The following is a 16605-nucleotide window of genomic DNA, read 5'->3' on the forward strand; positions in this document are numbered from 1 at the left end:
CCAAATAATTTAAGGCTATTGGATGTGAATTAAATTTGACATTGATATCTAGGTTTCTGAAGCTTCATTGGCCTGGTTATAGAATGGGGGCATAAGAAGAGAAGGTTATAAATGTACCTGACCCAGATGTAGTTCACAGTGCATTCACTGGTTCCAACTGTCATTTCCCCAGTTCCTGAATATATGAATACACCCGTGATATCATCACCATTATCAAGGTAACAAACATAGTCATGTCCTCCCAAAATTTTCATGTGTTCTTGTGTTTCTGTAGTCTGTATATGTTTATATGAGTAGATATGTGCGTGTTGTGATTAGAATACTTAACATGGGATATCTCCTTTTAATATATTTCAAAGTACACAATACTGTATTATTAGCTACTAGAGGCCTGGTGCATGAATTTGTTCATGGGTAGGGTCTGGCCGGCCTGCCCCGATGGGGGCTGATTGGGGCCAGGCCAGTGGGAGTGAGGGGATGCAGGAAGTTGGCTGGTCATCCCTGCCCCCAATCAGAGTGGGGGGCCCAATCAAGGGGCTGGGCTGGCTGGGGAGAGGGGCCATGGGAGGTTGGGGCAGTTGGCTGCCACAGTGCGCTTCATAGCAACCAGTCATTTTGGTCATTCCAGTTGTTCTGCCATTCTGGTCGCTTGGCTTTTATATATATATATAGGTGCTAGTGAATGCCTTCATCTTAGGACTGAAACCTTCATTTTACCAGCTCCTGGGAATGTTGGTGGCTGATAGCTATGGGAATTGCCCTCAGCTAGAAAGAGGCACTCCTTTTTAGGGGGGACAGCTCACACCCAATGTTTGGTTGATGCAGGGACACAAAGAATGAGCCCTTGCTCCTAGGTCTGAGACAACTCTACTGGGTCATCCTTGTGCTAGAGCTCCCAGTTGGATTGGGGAGTTTCCATACTCTTTCCACTGCAATTTGTCTTCTGCTTCATTCTGCATCTTTATTTCTCCCACAGATGTTTTCTTTTCTTTTTCAAAAGCTTTATTGTGATATAAATATCTACAAAAACATTGCACACATTTCAAACGCACTCCACAGTAAACTTCTAGCATGCCAATTTTCATCTCAGAGTTTAATTCCTGGGAAATTGAACCTGTAATGCATTCACCATGAGTGAGTGCCAAATGCTTTTATTTTACTTCTATAAATATATACATGCAAGAGCACAAACATATGCCTTCGAAGTTTTTTGTTTCATTGCTTATAAAAACAAAAAAATAACAACATAAATGATAGTAAAAGGGTACTAGTTATAGTATCTGGAGTAATTGAAATAAATTATATATATTTATGTAATGACTTGGAAAAATACTCATTTCAAGGTGTCATTGTATAACATATAAACTATAATATATAAACTGGATTTCCACTGTGTTATATGTTAGGATATATGCACTTTTGTATACGTAGAAAATCTTCGGAAGCATAAGAGACAGTATGGCATATAGAGTAAAAACACATACTAAGAGGGTCAGGTGTTATAGATTCAAATGCCTTATAGTAGTAGCTGTGTAAATTTAAGCAGGTCATTTCTCAGAGTTCTAGTTTCCTAAGAATGTATGTGGTAAAATATCTTCTTAAGGAAGAACTAAATTAACTACTACCTGCAAAATATATAGAGGCATACCTGGTATAATGGGCACATAGATTAAGACTATTATTATAAACTAGAGGCCCAGTGCATGAATTCGTGCACAGGTGGGGTCTGGCCAGCCTGCCCTGATGAGGGCTGATCGGGATGGGTCAGTGCGGGGGAAGGGATGCGGGAGGTTGGCCGGCCCGCCCAACCCCCAATCTGGCTGGTTGGTCGGCTGCAGTGGGCATCACAGCAACCAGTTGTTCAGGTGTGTTCTGGTCACTAGCTTTTTATATATATAGATACTAGTGGCCTGGTGCATAAAATTCATGCACATTAAAAGGGGGTTAATTAGAGGAAATAATTTAATATTGCTATTTGCCCTTTCTCTATAATAGAAGTGTCAGAGATGAAAGAAAATTAGTAAAATGTATATGAAAACCTCCCTCCTGTCAGAGTCTGGGGTGCACCACGGGACCCAGAGTCAAGTCCCCGCCCACCCACATGTGCCTCAAAATCGTGTGAGACCAGACCCAGCCACCCCCCCACCCCCAATTGGGCTAGATCCAAACCCGGCCAGTCCCACCCTTGTCAAGCCCCACCAGGCAGGGGGCATAGCCTCAGGTCCCCTGGCCCAGCCAGGATGGGGGACGTGGCCTGAGGTCCCCCAGCCCAGACCAGGGTGGGGAGCATGCCTTGAGGTCCCCTGTCAAGCCCCGTTGGGTGGGGGGCATGGCCTGAGGTCCCCTGTCAAGCCCAGCCAGGCAGGAGGTGCAACCTCAGGTCCCCTGGCCCGGTGCTGGGATGGGGGGCATGGCCTGAGGTTCCCCGACCTGGTGCCGGGGTGGAGGGTGTGGCCTGAAGTCCCCTGTCAAGCCCCACCTGGTTGGGGGGTGCGGCCTGAGGTCCTCTGGCCTGGTGCTTGGGCAGGGGGAGCAGCCTGAGGTCCCCTAGCCCAGCACCAGGATGGGAAGCACGCCTTGAGGTCCCCCATTAGCCCCGCCAGGCGTGGGGCATGGCCTCAGGTCCCTTGGCCTGGTGCCAAGGCGGGGGTGCGGCCTGAAGTCCCCTGTCAAGCCCTGTGGGGTTGGGGGGCGGCCTGAGGTCCCCTGTCAAGCCCTGCCAGGTGGGGGATGCAGCCTGAGGTCCCCTGTTAAGCCCTATGGGGGCGGGGGAGGGCTTAGCCTCAGGTCCCTGCTGATTGCTCGTTAAGGCTCCTTATGGGAACTTGGCTTCAGCTGTGGTTGCAGCCATCTTTGTGATGGAGTGATGGTCAATTAGCATATTCCCTCTTTATTAGAGTATTAGATAGGATGGATATATTGAAGAGTGCATTGAGTGGGAAATGGAAAATTGTAGTTTTAGTACAATTTTGTAGCAGTAACTGTTTTACCTTGGAGCATCACATAGTCTTAGAATACAACAACGTTTTTTCAAACAGTGGTTTACATTTTGTCTTAATTTTGAAGGCTCCTTTTATTCTGTAGCTTGTATTAGCAGTCCATGTTTCTTATTTTTCCTTTTATTTGTTCTGTTTCATCTTTTACATATAGAGATCTGTCTAAGCATGGTCTCTGCCCTTAAAGAAGATAAGTATATTTTCTATGGGTCTCCTCATGTCCCTCACTGTAATTTTTAGGTCATCTCCATCCTTTAATTTCATCCATATCAATCTTCTTGTGTGCTTTTACATATTAACATTTTAATGGTGTTTTTCAGAGTGTTCTTTAATACTGCTTTCTACTTTTAATGCTCACTAATAATATAAATCTTTTATTTGGAATAAATTTTAGCAGTTTCAATGAGCTAAAAGTTTTTCCACATTTTTCTCCAAGAGTATTGTAGTGATTAAAAATATATTAGTGACAATCTTAGAATTCATTGCTAATATAGTTTCACTGATGATATATCAGATGGTAAAACTAAATGAATGAATAGGTGAATGAATAAAATGATAAAATAAAGAGTGAATGACATAGTTGAGTAACCCATATTTTTTTACTACTTCCTTTTTCCATGCCTCTCATTTTTAAGATATTAAAACTATAATACTATTTTATGGTTCACTGTCTCATAATTTATTTTTCACCTAATAGTTTTGGTTGGAATTTTATTTTACATACAAGTAATGGCTGCAACAAACAAAAGGTGAACTAATTTTTATAAGAAAAGATCTTTTAAGATATATATACTTTTAAGTTAGTCTTGTATTTATATGTTTATAGCCAACAAACCTGGTATAGTTATGCAAAGCAGGTTCAAACATAGCTAAGCATTGCTGAATAATATTTAAGTATTACATACCAATATTTATAGTAAAGTAAGCATATAGAATGGTTAATATTCAAAAATTTGAATCTACTACATTTTTTAAAACAATGAATTTCTTTAATGGATTGTCTTTTTTTCCTCTATTTTATGACAGTGAAGTCTACTTTACTTTCTGTCATTAGCTTTGGTATTTTAAATAACATTTTAAATTGAAATATTGTTCTTACTTGGAAAGAATTCAATATATTTTATGCTAATGAATTTTTGGTTCCCTCACTAGGGAAGACAGTGAATTAGAATATATTAATCTATCTTTAAGCACACACTCAGTTAGTTTTCAAGTATTTACTACTGGAAAGTGTACACTTGAAATGTTATACAGTTGTGTTTATGCTTGTTTATTTTAATCCATAAAGACTGCTTCTAGCTGTGAGTTTGGAAAATCCTGGCAGATCAAACTGAATCCCGAATTACTTCATGGTACAACCTAAAGATCAGGTTGAAGCTCTCACATAAAAGTAGTTTTCCATCTATCCAAGACTAGTTCCTCTGACATGTACAAAAGCAGATTCAAATATAGGCATATGTTGGTCTGATTATTAGTTACTGGTAGTGACTTTGTTCCTTGGAACTTATTTTCTACAAAGTACCCATTCATCTCCATAGTCCTCATCTTGGCATCATTAGTCCTATTGACATATGGCCAGATGCTTTCCAGAGGATTTGATTCTTGTAAGGACACCACATGAAATCTCGGGCCACCTGTTATGTGAGAAGATAAAATAAACCTTCAGCACATATGCTAAATAGTCAAGAAATTGTGTGTTATTCACAAATCTTTTAAAGTAGTCCAATTGAAATCATGTACTTATGAAAGAATATAAGAAAAAGAAAAATGTAAATATTTGTGCAACACCCCTTAGAAATAAAGTGACTTCAAATCCCTTCTGTATAGTAAGAATATGAACATCTCTTCTATTTATTTCAATGTTTTATTAGAAGTATCAAATTGGGTAATATATTTGATAATTTTAATATATAATGACTTGACAAATCAATAAAAAGTGCCACTAGAAATTGAAGTGATATCCATTCCTTAGATGCATATTTTATTGAGCCATAAATAGGGTAACAAATGCATACTAAAATTCTGTGGCAAGACCTAGGAACCACTTTAGGTTGCTAGGCATTGATGATGTCAGAAACCACATATACTTTTTGTTCATTATTGCATTTAATCTTTACAATTCTCTGAGATTACCAATTTGATAAGCCCTCTGATTCTCAATTACCCAAAACAAAGAAATTCAGGTAAGTCTATATGATTCCAACTGAAGATCATATATTAATCAATATTTATATTTTCAACATATTATATGCATAAGAATATAAATATTCAGAAAATTCTTACACATCAAGGAATAAAAAGCTTAATAGTAGGCAAAAACCATGAAATATTTACAATACAAGATAGTACACGTGATGATTTCCTAAAATGTGTGGCAAGTAAATTTCAAAGCAAGGTGAAACCATGTGCAGGATTAGTGAATAAGTGATAGTACAGTCTTTTTTGGAAAATAATCAGTTCCATTAAAGGATTTAGGAGATAATCAGAGATGAAGAGAGTAACATCATAGGGAAAAAAAAATTAAGTTAAAGGGTACCCTCTAAATAATTATTCTGGGGTAATAGGCCTAAACCAGGACAATATAGGCAAATTAAAGCAAATAGCCAACAAAAAAGTCATTATTTTTTAGAAAGAAAGATAAAAATATCAAGGATTTTTAATCATTCTTAAAAGAAATAACATTCCTAGAATAATTTTTGTATTTCTAAAGTATGAATTATTTCATTTGTAAAGCTTGCCTTTGGCAAACATACTGTACAAAGAAATATTCATTTTGCCTCATAGCAATCACTTTCTGCACACTACCAAATTAAAAAAAAATAGCTATAAAATCTACCTTTTTTATTAGATTGAATACAATGTTATGGAATTAGTAACAACATTATTAGTCAATTATGCCTAAAACTATCATGCCTCCTATTCATTTTAATATTAATTTAAACAGGTATCATATCTACTTAGAATTAATCTTAAGTACCAGTGCACGCTAGTCATTCAACTGTCTCCTCTCACTATTTTGGTGTCCTCTGTATTTACTCAAACAGAATGGGCAAGATATTCCTGGGGCTTTGACACTGAAAATTAAGTTATTTACTTAGTCTTCCTTTTCTTTCTCTTCTTTCCTCCTTTCCTTCCTTTTTATTTCTTTCTCCCTTTCTTTCCTCTCTGCTTCCTTACCTTCTCTTTTCCTCCTTTTTATCCTTCCTTTTTTTTCTTTTCAGCAAAATATCAAGAAGCAAGTTAGATGTTTCAGCAATGTAATATTCTTTTTAAGTTACCTTAATTAATCTGTCAGTAAAGGAATTCTTTGAAAATTATACTGCTAATGCCCTCTATGCCTTGTCTCATGCTTTATTTGTCAAACAGTACATTTACTCAAGACTGGGAGCTCTGCCTTGCCTGCAGACTGACAGGAGTTCTGTCTCTGAACCTGCCCACAGTTTTTGGTTGACTTCCACTAAGCCAGTCAATCAACAACCCTCACATTTATCCCATATTGGCACGTTTCATTATTGCCTGTCCATTTCCATTATTTGCATAATACTTATGTAGAAAACACGTTTTCCTGTGTTACCTGTCAGAATTCCTCTGCTCTTAGTAGCAGAACTTACTAGTAGCCTCGTTTTCTGGAAGATGTTTGACTAAAAATAAGATTTGAAGTCAAATATTTCCAAGAGAATGACAGATATTGGATGGCTGAGGCTTAAAATAAGCTAAAGTTTGTGATGTACAGACAAGATCCAAATGCCTTAGTTTTTATTTAGTTTGCTTTCTCTTAAAATTTTCCACATTATTCATATATTAATAGGAAATATATTTTTAAAGCATACAAAAATTGAAACAAAAATGCTTAACATAAAGGTACACCTTATTATAAATATTCTGGTCATTATAAAAATCACATGTTGCTAAATATTTTGAATTAAATATCACCTAAGGCTTATAAACAGTGATCCCATTGGTAAAACTTATTTACATAAAAGAAATAATTGAGAAAATTTTCTCAGTTGGTAATTCATCTCAATAATTGCTAAAATTGAAATTGGTAGTACATTTGTTCTCTGATATCTCAGTGTCTAACTATATTAGAAATTTACCAAATGCTTCTTAAATTGTATTTCAGCCAATGTAGTCAGTTTTGTAGTAATATACATTAAATTGTCTCAGGAAATCAGGCAAACTATTTTTAAAGTATGCGTCATTTATTGATCTTGTCATAAATAAAAAGGCCACATAGTCCAATGTAGTAATTACATTGAAAATGCAAAGAATAGATTTGAACCAGCATTGTTCAGCTATCTTAAAATTTTATTTCAGCTGTGAATGTACATCTGGATGGACTGGACAAAACTGTGGTGAAGAAATAAATGAATGTGACTCTAACCCGTGCCTGAACGGAGCTCTTTGTCAGGAGTCTACTATCCCTGGGCAATTTGTATGCCTGTGCCCACCCATTTATACTGGAAAATTCTGCCATCAACACTATAACCTCTGTGATCCTCTCACTGACCCCTGCAGAAACTACTCAACATGCTTGAGTTTGGTGGATGGAAATCATTATTGTATGTGTAGAGAAGGTAAGAGCTTATTTTTGTTTTGTTTTGTTTTTTTCTCTATGGATGATGGCTTCTTAAGAATGGGTGAGAGAACACCTATATACTATTGGGAGTATCTGACTTCAAATGCAGGTATATAAGCATACTGGGGGAATAATATAAAAAGTTAAATAGTAACAGAGAAAAGGGAAAGGTGAAACTGTAGCTGTGGGCTCTCTCTCTCTCTCTCTCTCTCTCTCTCTCTCTCTCTCTCTCTTTTCTTTCTCTCAGAAATCCTCTCTCATTCTTTGCTAACAGTTTTTCTTTCTCAATAATCTTGTCCATGTACTGTTACTGGCAATACCAGTATAATCTAGGGCAATGGTTTTCAAATGGTGTGCTGCTGCAAGCACACTGGTGTGCCACAAGAATTTTTAAAACATGCATTGCCTGGCCCTAGCCAATTTGGCTCAGTGGATAGAGCGTCAGCCTGCGAACTGAAGGGTCTCGGGTTCGATTCTGATCAAGGGCGCATACCTTGGTTTCAGGCTCAATTAGGGCCCCTGTGGGAGGCAACCAATCAATGTGTCTCTCACATCATTTTTCTTTCTATCTCTCCCTCTCTCTTACACTCTGTAAAAATCAATGAAAAATATCCTTGGGTGAGGATTAACAAAACATAAAACAAAAAACAAAAAACAAACAAACATGCAATGCCTGGCTATTTAGTCAGAGGCACTGATCTCTTTTCCTTATATTGTCAAACAAACAAAAATGACAATAGCCAACACAACAATAGCCATCTTATGTGAATGAATCAAAATTATATTTATTTTGGGGGAGGGGATCAGATTGGCAAATAATAAAAAAATATATTTTTGGTGTGCTGCAGAATTTTAGTAATTAGTTTCTGTGGGCCATGAGATGAAAAAGGTTGGGTATTGCTGATCTAGGGTAATCAAATGCTTAGCTGTAACTTTTCCCCTGGAGCTATCTATAAACATTACTTCTTTCTGCTTAGATTGCTAAACTAGTATCATGTGACAGTTGTGACTACTTTGCACTACAAGAGAAAGACCAAGTAAGAGATAGAGAATGGGCATATCAAAGAATATTCTTGGAATCTCTGAATCCATCCATACCTGTAACGAGGCTACTTCTAACTCTCTGGGTCATATCAGTCAATAACTTTACCTATTATCAAGGATGCTTGATTTGGGATCTCTTCAGCTTAACTGAGGGCAGTCTGATTAATGCACAAGTAGTCTGGATTAAAGGTCACTGCTCACATCCTGCTGGCTACACAAGAACTATTGCCACCTTCAGCAGTAATGCTTCTGCCATAAACTAGCACATCATATATTTTTATTGTAACTGGAATGTGTCATAAGCACAATATAAAATCACATTGTGTTTGGAGGTGTGCAACTATTAGTTATTTCTTAATAGTCACTCATGGGTCCATGTTTCTTTTCTTGTTACTGGCTCTACCAGAATAGGAGTCCTTTAAAGACAAGAATAACACTTATGTAGTCTTCTGTCCAAAAAGGCCAGCTTAGACTATATCAGTTAATTAGGTACCTTAGTCAAATCTATTTCTGTTTGTTTTTACAAACTGCTCAAAACTTGTTGCTTATATAAGGTAATCTATTATAAGAATATAGAGGCAAGTGCTTGCACCTCTGTACACGACAGAAACTTCTGGGCCTTCACAGGGATTGTAACTAGAAGCAGAAAAGTCATTAGTAATTATATTTTGAAAAAATAACATGGGTATAGACCATATAATGTGGGCATGTAAAGCATATGATAAATGTTTTCGGGAATGAGGCAGGAAAATCAAGACAGGATAAAATGTGAGGCAAGCATTTGAGATCCTGCTAACTTCAGTGATTATGAAGCATATAATTTAAATGAATAAATTTTCTTTTGACAAAAAATTGAGAGTGAAACTTTTTGAAAAATTAGTCAGTAGCAGGCTGCTTTTATTCAGCAGGATTATTCCATTGTGCTTTACTTGTCCTACAAATATATTCTCAGAATGTAAGTAATATATAAATATTTAATGAAGGGCAGCAGTATATTTTCTAAATTTAAATAAAAACTCTTCTATTTTCAACAGAGATAATTTTCTACAAGATAGGCATGGTTTTTCAAATCATATTTTCTATAATTCATTTGCAATTCATAAATGCAGTCAGTGAATTTATATAATGTAGTGAGATTCCTTTTCCTGTTGTGGGAATAAGTTCAGAGATATCATAAAATGTTATCATCACCTATCAACTAGATAAGATTTTCCACCCTCTTGAGCATCTACAAAAATATCTCAGGGATGATTCAGATTTTACTACTATATATAAGTAAAATCTTGTATTTCTTCTTGGAATTTCATCATTCTACTTAAGGCTTCCAGAGAAATGTGACTAATGAAATCAATGCTTTGGATAGAGTGGCAGGTAGGCTCAATCATTTGTCCCTTTCTAATTGTGATCCAGCCCATAGATATTTGAAGTGCAAATCATTTATGCACGACAAATATAAAATCAAGAAAAATAGTTTTAAATGAAAAAAAAATGCTTATAAGAGATTGTAAGAGTAAGTTTCTGTGAGGTCTAACTGCAGTAAAAATATTTACTTATGTTGCCTTTAATAGTTCAGCCTCTGTAGCTAAAGTACTATGACATTACTTTAAAAAACTACTTCAGAATATTAAAAGGAGCTGACTGAAATATTTTAGAAATTATACCCTAATTTACTTAAATAGTTGTTAATATGGTTGAAGGCCTGGGAGGGGTGGGTGCAGGGTGGAGCGGGTCGTTGGGAAGAAAAGTGGGGGGGGGGGGCATCTGTAATACTTTCAACAATGAAGATAATTTAAAAAATAGAGCTATTACAAATAAATAAATAAAAGGCAAATATTCTAGTAGAAAATATTGGTAAAAGTTGCACATTAAAAAATCATAGAAATGGCCCTGGCTGGGTGGTTCAGTTGGTTAAGAGCATCATGCTGATATGTCAAGGGTTCTATCCCAGGGCAGGGCACATACAAGAATCAGTCAATAAATGCATAAATAAGAGGAAAAATAAATAAATAAATCAGGGCCTATGTCAAAGCCATTATATCTATTTTTTAAAGAAAATATTTTGATCAAATTCTATTTTGAAGAATACTGAGATTTCAAATCAGAAAGAACTCAAGACTCAACATCTTATGCAGATATAGGATTTGGAAGTTCCCCTGGAACTCTGAAGTTGTTGGTGTTTGTCAAGTGACTAGAATATAGCATGTTATGAGCAAAGAGATTTAGGGCTTAAGATCTGAGTTCAGCACATGTTTCTGAAATTCTGTTAATGGTTTTTAGTCAATCTACTGGTTCTACCTCAATTTAAATATGGATACGTATGAAATCCTAGAACCACAGCAATGATGTGACTACAGACTAGACAACTAAATTATAAATTACATTAAAATTTACCCTAAGGAACCAGCAAGTACAGAAACTAAAATTTGACTTTATGCCAAATTGATTGCTCAGCAGGAAATTATTTTGCTTAGTGAGATAGAAACTTATAGTCAAAACATTCTAATTGATCTTGGTGCAATGTGAGCTACTTAAAAATTACAGGTGTAGTAAAACATCAGAACTATCTTGATCATGTTGCAAGAGAAAGTAAGAGCAATGCTCTGTCTGGTCTGATTAGAATTTAGGTGAGGTGAATTAATTTGATCCCTATGATATTGAATAATTTTTAGTAGAAAATATGTAGACAGAGACATATTTAGCAATAATAATTCAATACAGGTTTTATATATAATCCTATTTGTTTAAAATTTTATGTGATAAAAATCAGTGCTTTAATAAATATAAAATATGACACAGAAAGGCAAATCTAATTTCATAAGATTCCTAGAAACAAATGGAGTTTAGACTCGGTATTCCAATAGCATTAGCTTTGGTGATTAGTGTGCAATCAATTTATACACCTCAAAATTTTTTTCATGCTACACCTATTTTTTTACCCCTCTAAGCTATGCTCTGTACACAACACATGTCAGTCTTGTAATTGCATGTTGATAATGTTCTAGAAATTGAAAAAAATGTATTCTTTATTAACTGATTCAACAAATATGTATTGATTTACTACCATGTGTCCTGTCTTGAGACAGGTTCTTGAGAAATAAAACAGTCCAAAGATATGCCCTCAAGGAGTTGAAAGCACAAGGGAAAGAGAGACACACAAGTTAACTAAACATTAAAGTACAATGTTGTGCCAGTCCGAGTAAGATAAGTATCACATGGTCTCACTCATATGTGGAATATAATGAACAACATAAACTGATGAACAAAAATAGATCCAGAGACATAGAAGCATTGAACAGACTGTCAAACCTCAGAGGGAAGGCAGGGGAGGGAGGACGAGTGGTAAGAAATCAGCCAATGACTTTGTATGCATATGTGCATAACCCATGGACACAGACAATAGGATGGTGAAGGCCTGAGGTGGGGGGCTGGGGCAGGCTGGGAGACATCAAATGGGGGGAAAAGGAGACATATGTAATACTTTCAACAATAAAGATTTTTAAAAAGTACAATGTGTGAGCGCTTTTCCATTTAAGATGGAAATGTGTATGAGAGAGTATTTGTGGATGCATACCCCAGCTTTCTCATTTAGTGTGACAACTTTGAGTAATGTCTCACATGATTTCTAAGAGGATTTCCAGCAGCCTGGATCCTTAGTTGCCCACACCAACAACCTGCTCATTAAACCACTCCCTTCCCTATTTTATTTCCCTTCTCCCTTGCAATAATTGTTGGGATCACCTCTCAAATAAGCTAGTTGTTTGCAAATCATTATCTAATATTTTTCTTTTGGAAGAACTCAAGTTAAGACTATGATTGATCCAGATCTGGGCATGTGACTGGAATATTGCCATTAAGAGCTCTTCCTTAGAACTGATGCTAAGAGAAGCTTTCTCTTTTGCCAGTTTTTCAGTTGATGCAGCCAACACCATACCATGTTCCCTTCACATGGAGATCTGTATGTAGTGGGAGAGAAATGCTTTTGAAAGAACTTGTGCTGGCAGTTCCTACAGTTCTTTCTTTAATTCTACAAACTGCCTATTATCTTTCTCAGCTAGACTACCAATAAATCCCATTCCTTGTCTAACTGTTTTTGTTTATATTGCATGTGATGAAAAAGTTAATTCTAATGCACACAGTGAGGGGAAAGAGCTAATTAAGTAGGAGAGGCTGACTAAACTGAATACAACTTCAGGATGTTAGAAATGGAATATAAAAACGATTTGAGGGTTACAGAGGTAAAGATAACTGTAGATGAACTGCCCATGAATGACTGTAAATATGTATTGAATATAGTATATTTTCTGGCTTATCATCTGTGTGAATATAGTAAGAGATGTAAAATCATTTTAATGTTAAAATATATTTGTTTTTTTAACATTTTCTTTAGGAAATATTCTTTCTCTTTCTACTTAGAGTAATATCTTAGTTAACAGGCAGGGACATCACCCTATCAAATACTTTTAATTTAATTTAAAGGGATTAATTTCCAAATGTAGCCACTTCATCTTTATGTTCCCAAGACAAAAGGAGCAGAGTTTCTATAGGTGACACTTTACAAAGGATTAAAATGTGGAAAAGTCTCCTTGTAAAATGCAGTGGAAGGAAAAATCAGGTCATTTACATGTGATATTGATTTACAATTGGGATTCTAAGCTTGATGGATTTGTACTACCAGAGGAGGCAAGCAGTTGCATTTAAATGTATCTATTACTCTAGTATATATACTTCTATTATGGTAATGGCACATTACCTAAGGTGTATAATTTCAAGCACCAAATAAATGTCACTTGACAAAATAGTTTGCCTAAATGTAAAATTACAGCTTTTGACAGTTAAAATCATGTGCTCATGTAGTAGCATGTATACTAGATTTAAATGGCTTGGAAATTTATAGTGAGAACATTCTTCAAAGAAAATATATATTGTTGCCAATTAACTTTAAAATGTCAAGTATATATTACTAAAAGCTAACAAAAATATTAGCTTTTATACTTATTTTCTACAAGTTTACTTAAAATCAGTATTAAAAAATGTTAGGGCCTATTGAAAATATTAGTTCTATACTTAGTAGTCTTCAAAATTAAATCTACAAATATTTTTGTAATACTGGCTAATTTTAAAGAACATATTAACATTTGTATTATACTAGAGGCCCAGTACACGAAATTTGTGCACAGGTAGGGTCTCTAGGGGCTTCCGGCTGCCTGCTGGGTACTCCCTCCCTCCCCCTGGCTGGCCCCACCCCCTGGTCAAACTCCCAGATAAACTCTCGGTTAAGGGGAAAATTTGCATACTATGCTTTTATTATATAGAATTGTTTTAAAATATAAAGGAAAAATTACAAAATTTTCTCACTTATGAAGAGAAAAATCTCTTTGTTTTCATAAAGTTTTTAAATAATGGGAAATTAAGAAGAAATAAAAGTATTATATCATAATGCTTTTGAAAATAATTCACTTTTAATAATAATAATTTTTTATTTTAAAATGTATAATGTTGACACTATCTTGTTTGAATAAGATATACTCTAGGTTTTCCCTATTTACTTTCACTTCTAATTATCTCAATTGATATTACTTCTAATGTGATAGTTGTCAAGGTAGAGCCCTGAATGATAAAATGCTTCCTAAAACGGTTATGAAAACCTAACTGTTGTTAATGTACTTTGTTCTATGACATCTCTTCCAGAGAAACAAGTATAAATAGGCTCCATTGGTTAGGAATGATACAATATTAAGTGATATTAAGTGATTGATTCAGGTCTTAAGTATGAGCAGTAGGTTTAGTATCTTACTTTACACTAGAGGCCCGGTGCACGAAATTTGTGCACGGGGCAGGGGAGGTCCCTCAGCCTGGCCTGAACCCTCTCCAATCCGGGACCCCTCGGGGATGTCTGACTGCCTCTCGCAATCCGGGACTGCTGGCTTCTAACCACTTGCCTGCCTGCCTGCCTGATCACCCCTAATTACCTCTGCCTGCCTGCCTGATCACCCCTAATTACCTCTGCCTGCCTGCCTGATCACCCCTAACTGCTCCCCTACCAGTGTGATCACCCCTAACTGCTCCCCTACTGGCCTGATCACCCCTAACCGCCTCTGCCTCACCCCACACTCAGGACCCAGGATTCCCTTCTCTGGCCGGAGCAGACACCCAGGACCCGGGCTTCCCTCCCTCTGACTGACCACAGGCACCCAGGACCCTGGCCAGCTACGCCCAGGCCAGCTGCAGCTGCAAGGGACCATGGGCAAGTGGCTTGTCCCACTCCCGGGCCGCAGCCCCAGCTGCTGGCACCCGGGACCGCGAGGCATGCATCTGTCCCTCTCTCAGGCCACAGGCGCAGCCGCTGGCACCCGGGAGCATGGTGCAGGCGGCTTGACCCTCTCTGGGGCTGCAGCCTAGCTGGTCCCCATTCCTCTCTTGCAAGCTCATTTGTGCTGGCTGGTCCCCATTCCTCTCTCCCCAGTGTTGAGTGACTGAGCCATTACAGCATGATGGTGTGAGGGGGTGACAACCATTTGCATATTAGCTCTTTATTATATAGGATGTTTAGAGGAAGTGAATAAGTGTAAAAATATCATTTATTAACCAGTCACATACATTTACTGTTATAATACCCAGGCAAGACACTAAGAAAAGGATCAAGAGGACATCAGTTTGAGTACAACTCATTATTTCTGTGTAAATAATTCCATTGTAGTTAATAAAATAGAGTCAGCTGAATAGTTCTGGGTAGGGATAAATAACAGGAGAACAGCATAGAATTAATATCTACTGTACTTTTAATTTTGACAGACTTTTAGCTCTCACTGAATGTATACAAATAAGTACCTTTTACATGAATAAATATCAGCTGCTAACGTAAAGGATTATGGAAACTTTAGTTAGGGGCAAAGTATACATTCCCTTCCTTTAAGTCCCTCAAATACAAGCTTTCTCCACAAAGCTTTGTCTTATTTTAAATGCAATCCATGCCTACTTTATTTTCTTTCTCAATGTCCACTGCATTTCAGCAATCTCATTTCCTCAGCCCATTGACATGTGTTGTAACAAAACTTCATCTCAGAAATGTCAAACTAAATGACTAAGGTATAATAATGGAAAATAAATTTGTCCTGTGAGCTGTCTGAGTTCCCAGGTCCTGATTGTTCTGATTCATCAGCCCTGCTGAACTAGCACTTCTCTAACTAGCTAACACCCCTGAGCCATGGTGCCCAAAAGGACATTTCCTGGAAACATCCCAGTGTCAATATGCCCTGCTTCCCAGACAAAGCTAATCCTACTCAAAGTAGAAATGGTGGAATGCATCCAACTCTCTAAATCTTTAACTTAAAAAAAGTAACTTGAATCAAATATTTAAAGCACAAGCTTATTATGTTATTTATAACTGTACTATGACATTTGTAATTTATGTATAACAGCAATAGTGATTGATGAGTGAAGTGTGTTGAATAATAACTTGCTCACCTAAAATTAGGAGAATCATATTAACTTGGAAATAACTCACTTTAATTTTATTTTTAATGCTGAGGGTATAACTCTAGTGCATGAGTGAAATTATAAGCATGCAATTTTAAAGTTTAACTTGAAGTGTTTGATAGTTGAGTAACAAAAAATAGGACAAATTTATAATGATGCTTGTTCTGAAGACTATCTGGTCTACCCATCACACAGGCTCTGCATTTTATATTCCTACTTTTAACCTATACTTGTCCTTATATTTAAACTAGTGATGCGGTGCACGAAATTTGTGCACATTCAAAGGGAATTAATTAGAGGAAATACTTTAATATTGCTGTTTGCACTTTCTCTATAATAGAAGTGTCAGAGATGAAAGAAAATAATAAAATGTATTTAAAAATCTTCTTCCTGTCAGAGTCTGGTGTGTGCCACAGGAACCAGAGTCAAGTCCCTGCCCACCCACATGAGCCTTGAAATTGTGTGAGACCCAGACTCGGCCGGCCCCACCCCCACTGAGCTAGATCTAGA

The 16605-nt window shown here is 36.8% G+C and overlaps 1 protein-coding gene across 1 annotated transcript in view; it reads left to right on the forward strand.

Annotated features, from left to right (window-relative positions):
- Positions 1 to 16605, forward strand: part of EYS (eyes shut homolog) — a gene marked incomplete at both ends in the record, with an annotated part of 1444019 nt that overhangs the window by 437120 nt on the left and 990294 nt on the right. Inside the window, 1 exon segment of the mRNA XM_080665107.1 lies at positions 7314 to 7573. Within this exon segment, the coding sequence (XP_080521233.1) occupies positions 7314 to 7573 (260 nt within the window).

Source organism: Plecotus auritus, assembly GCF_963455305.1.
Source record: "Plecotus auritus genome assembly, chromosome: 4".
Taxonomy (NCBI): Eukaryota; Metazoa; Chordata; class Mammalia; order Chiroptera; family Vespertilionidae; genus Plecotus; species Plecotus auritus.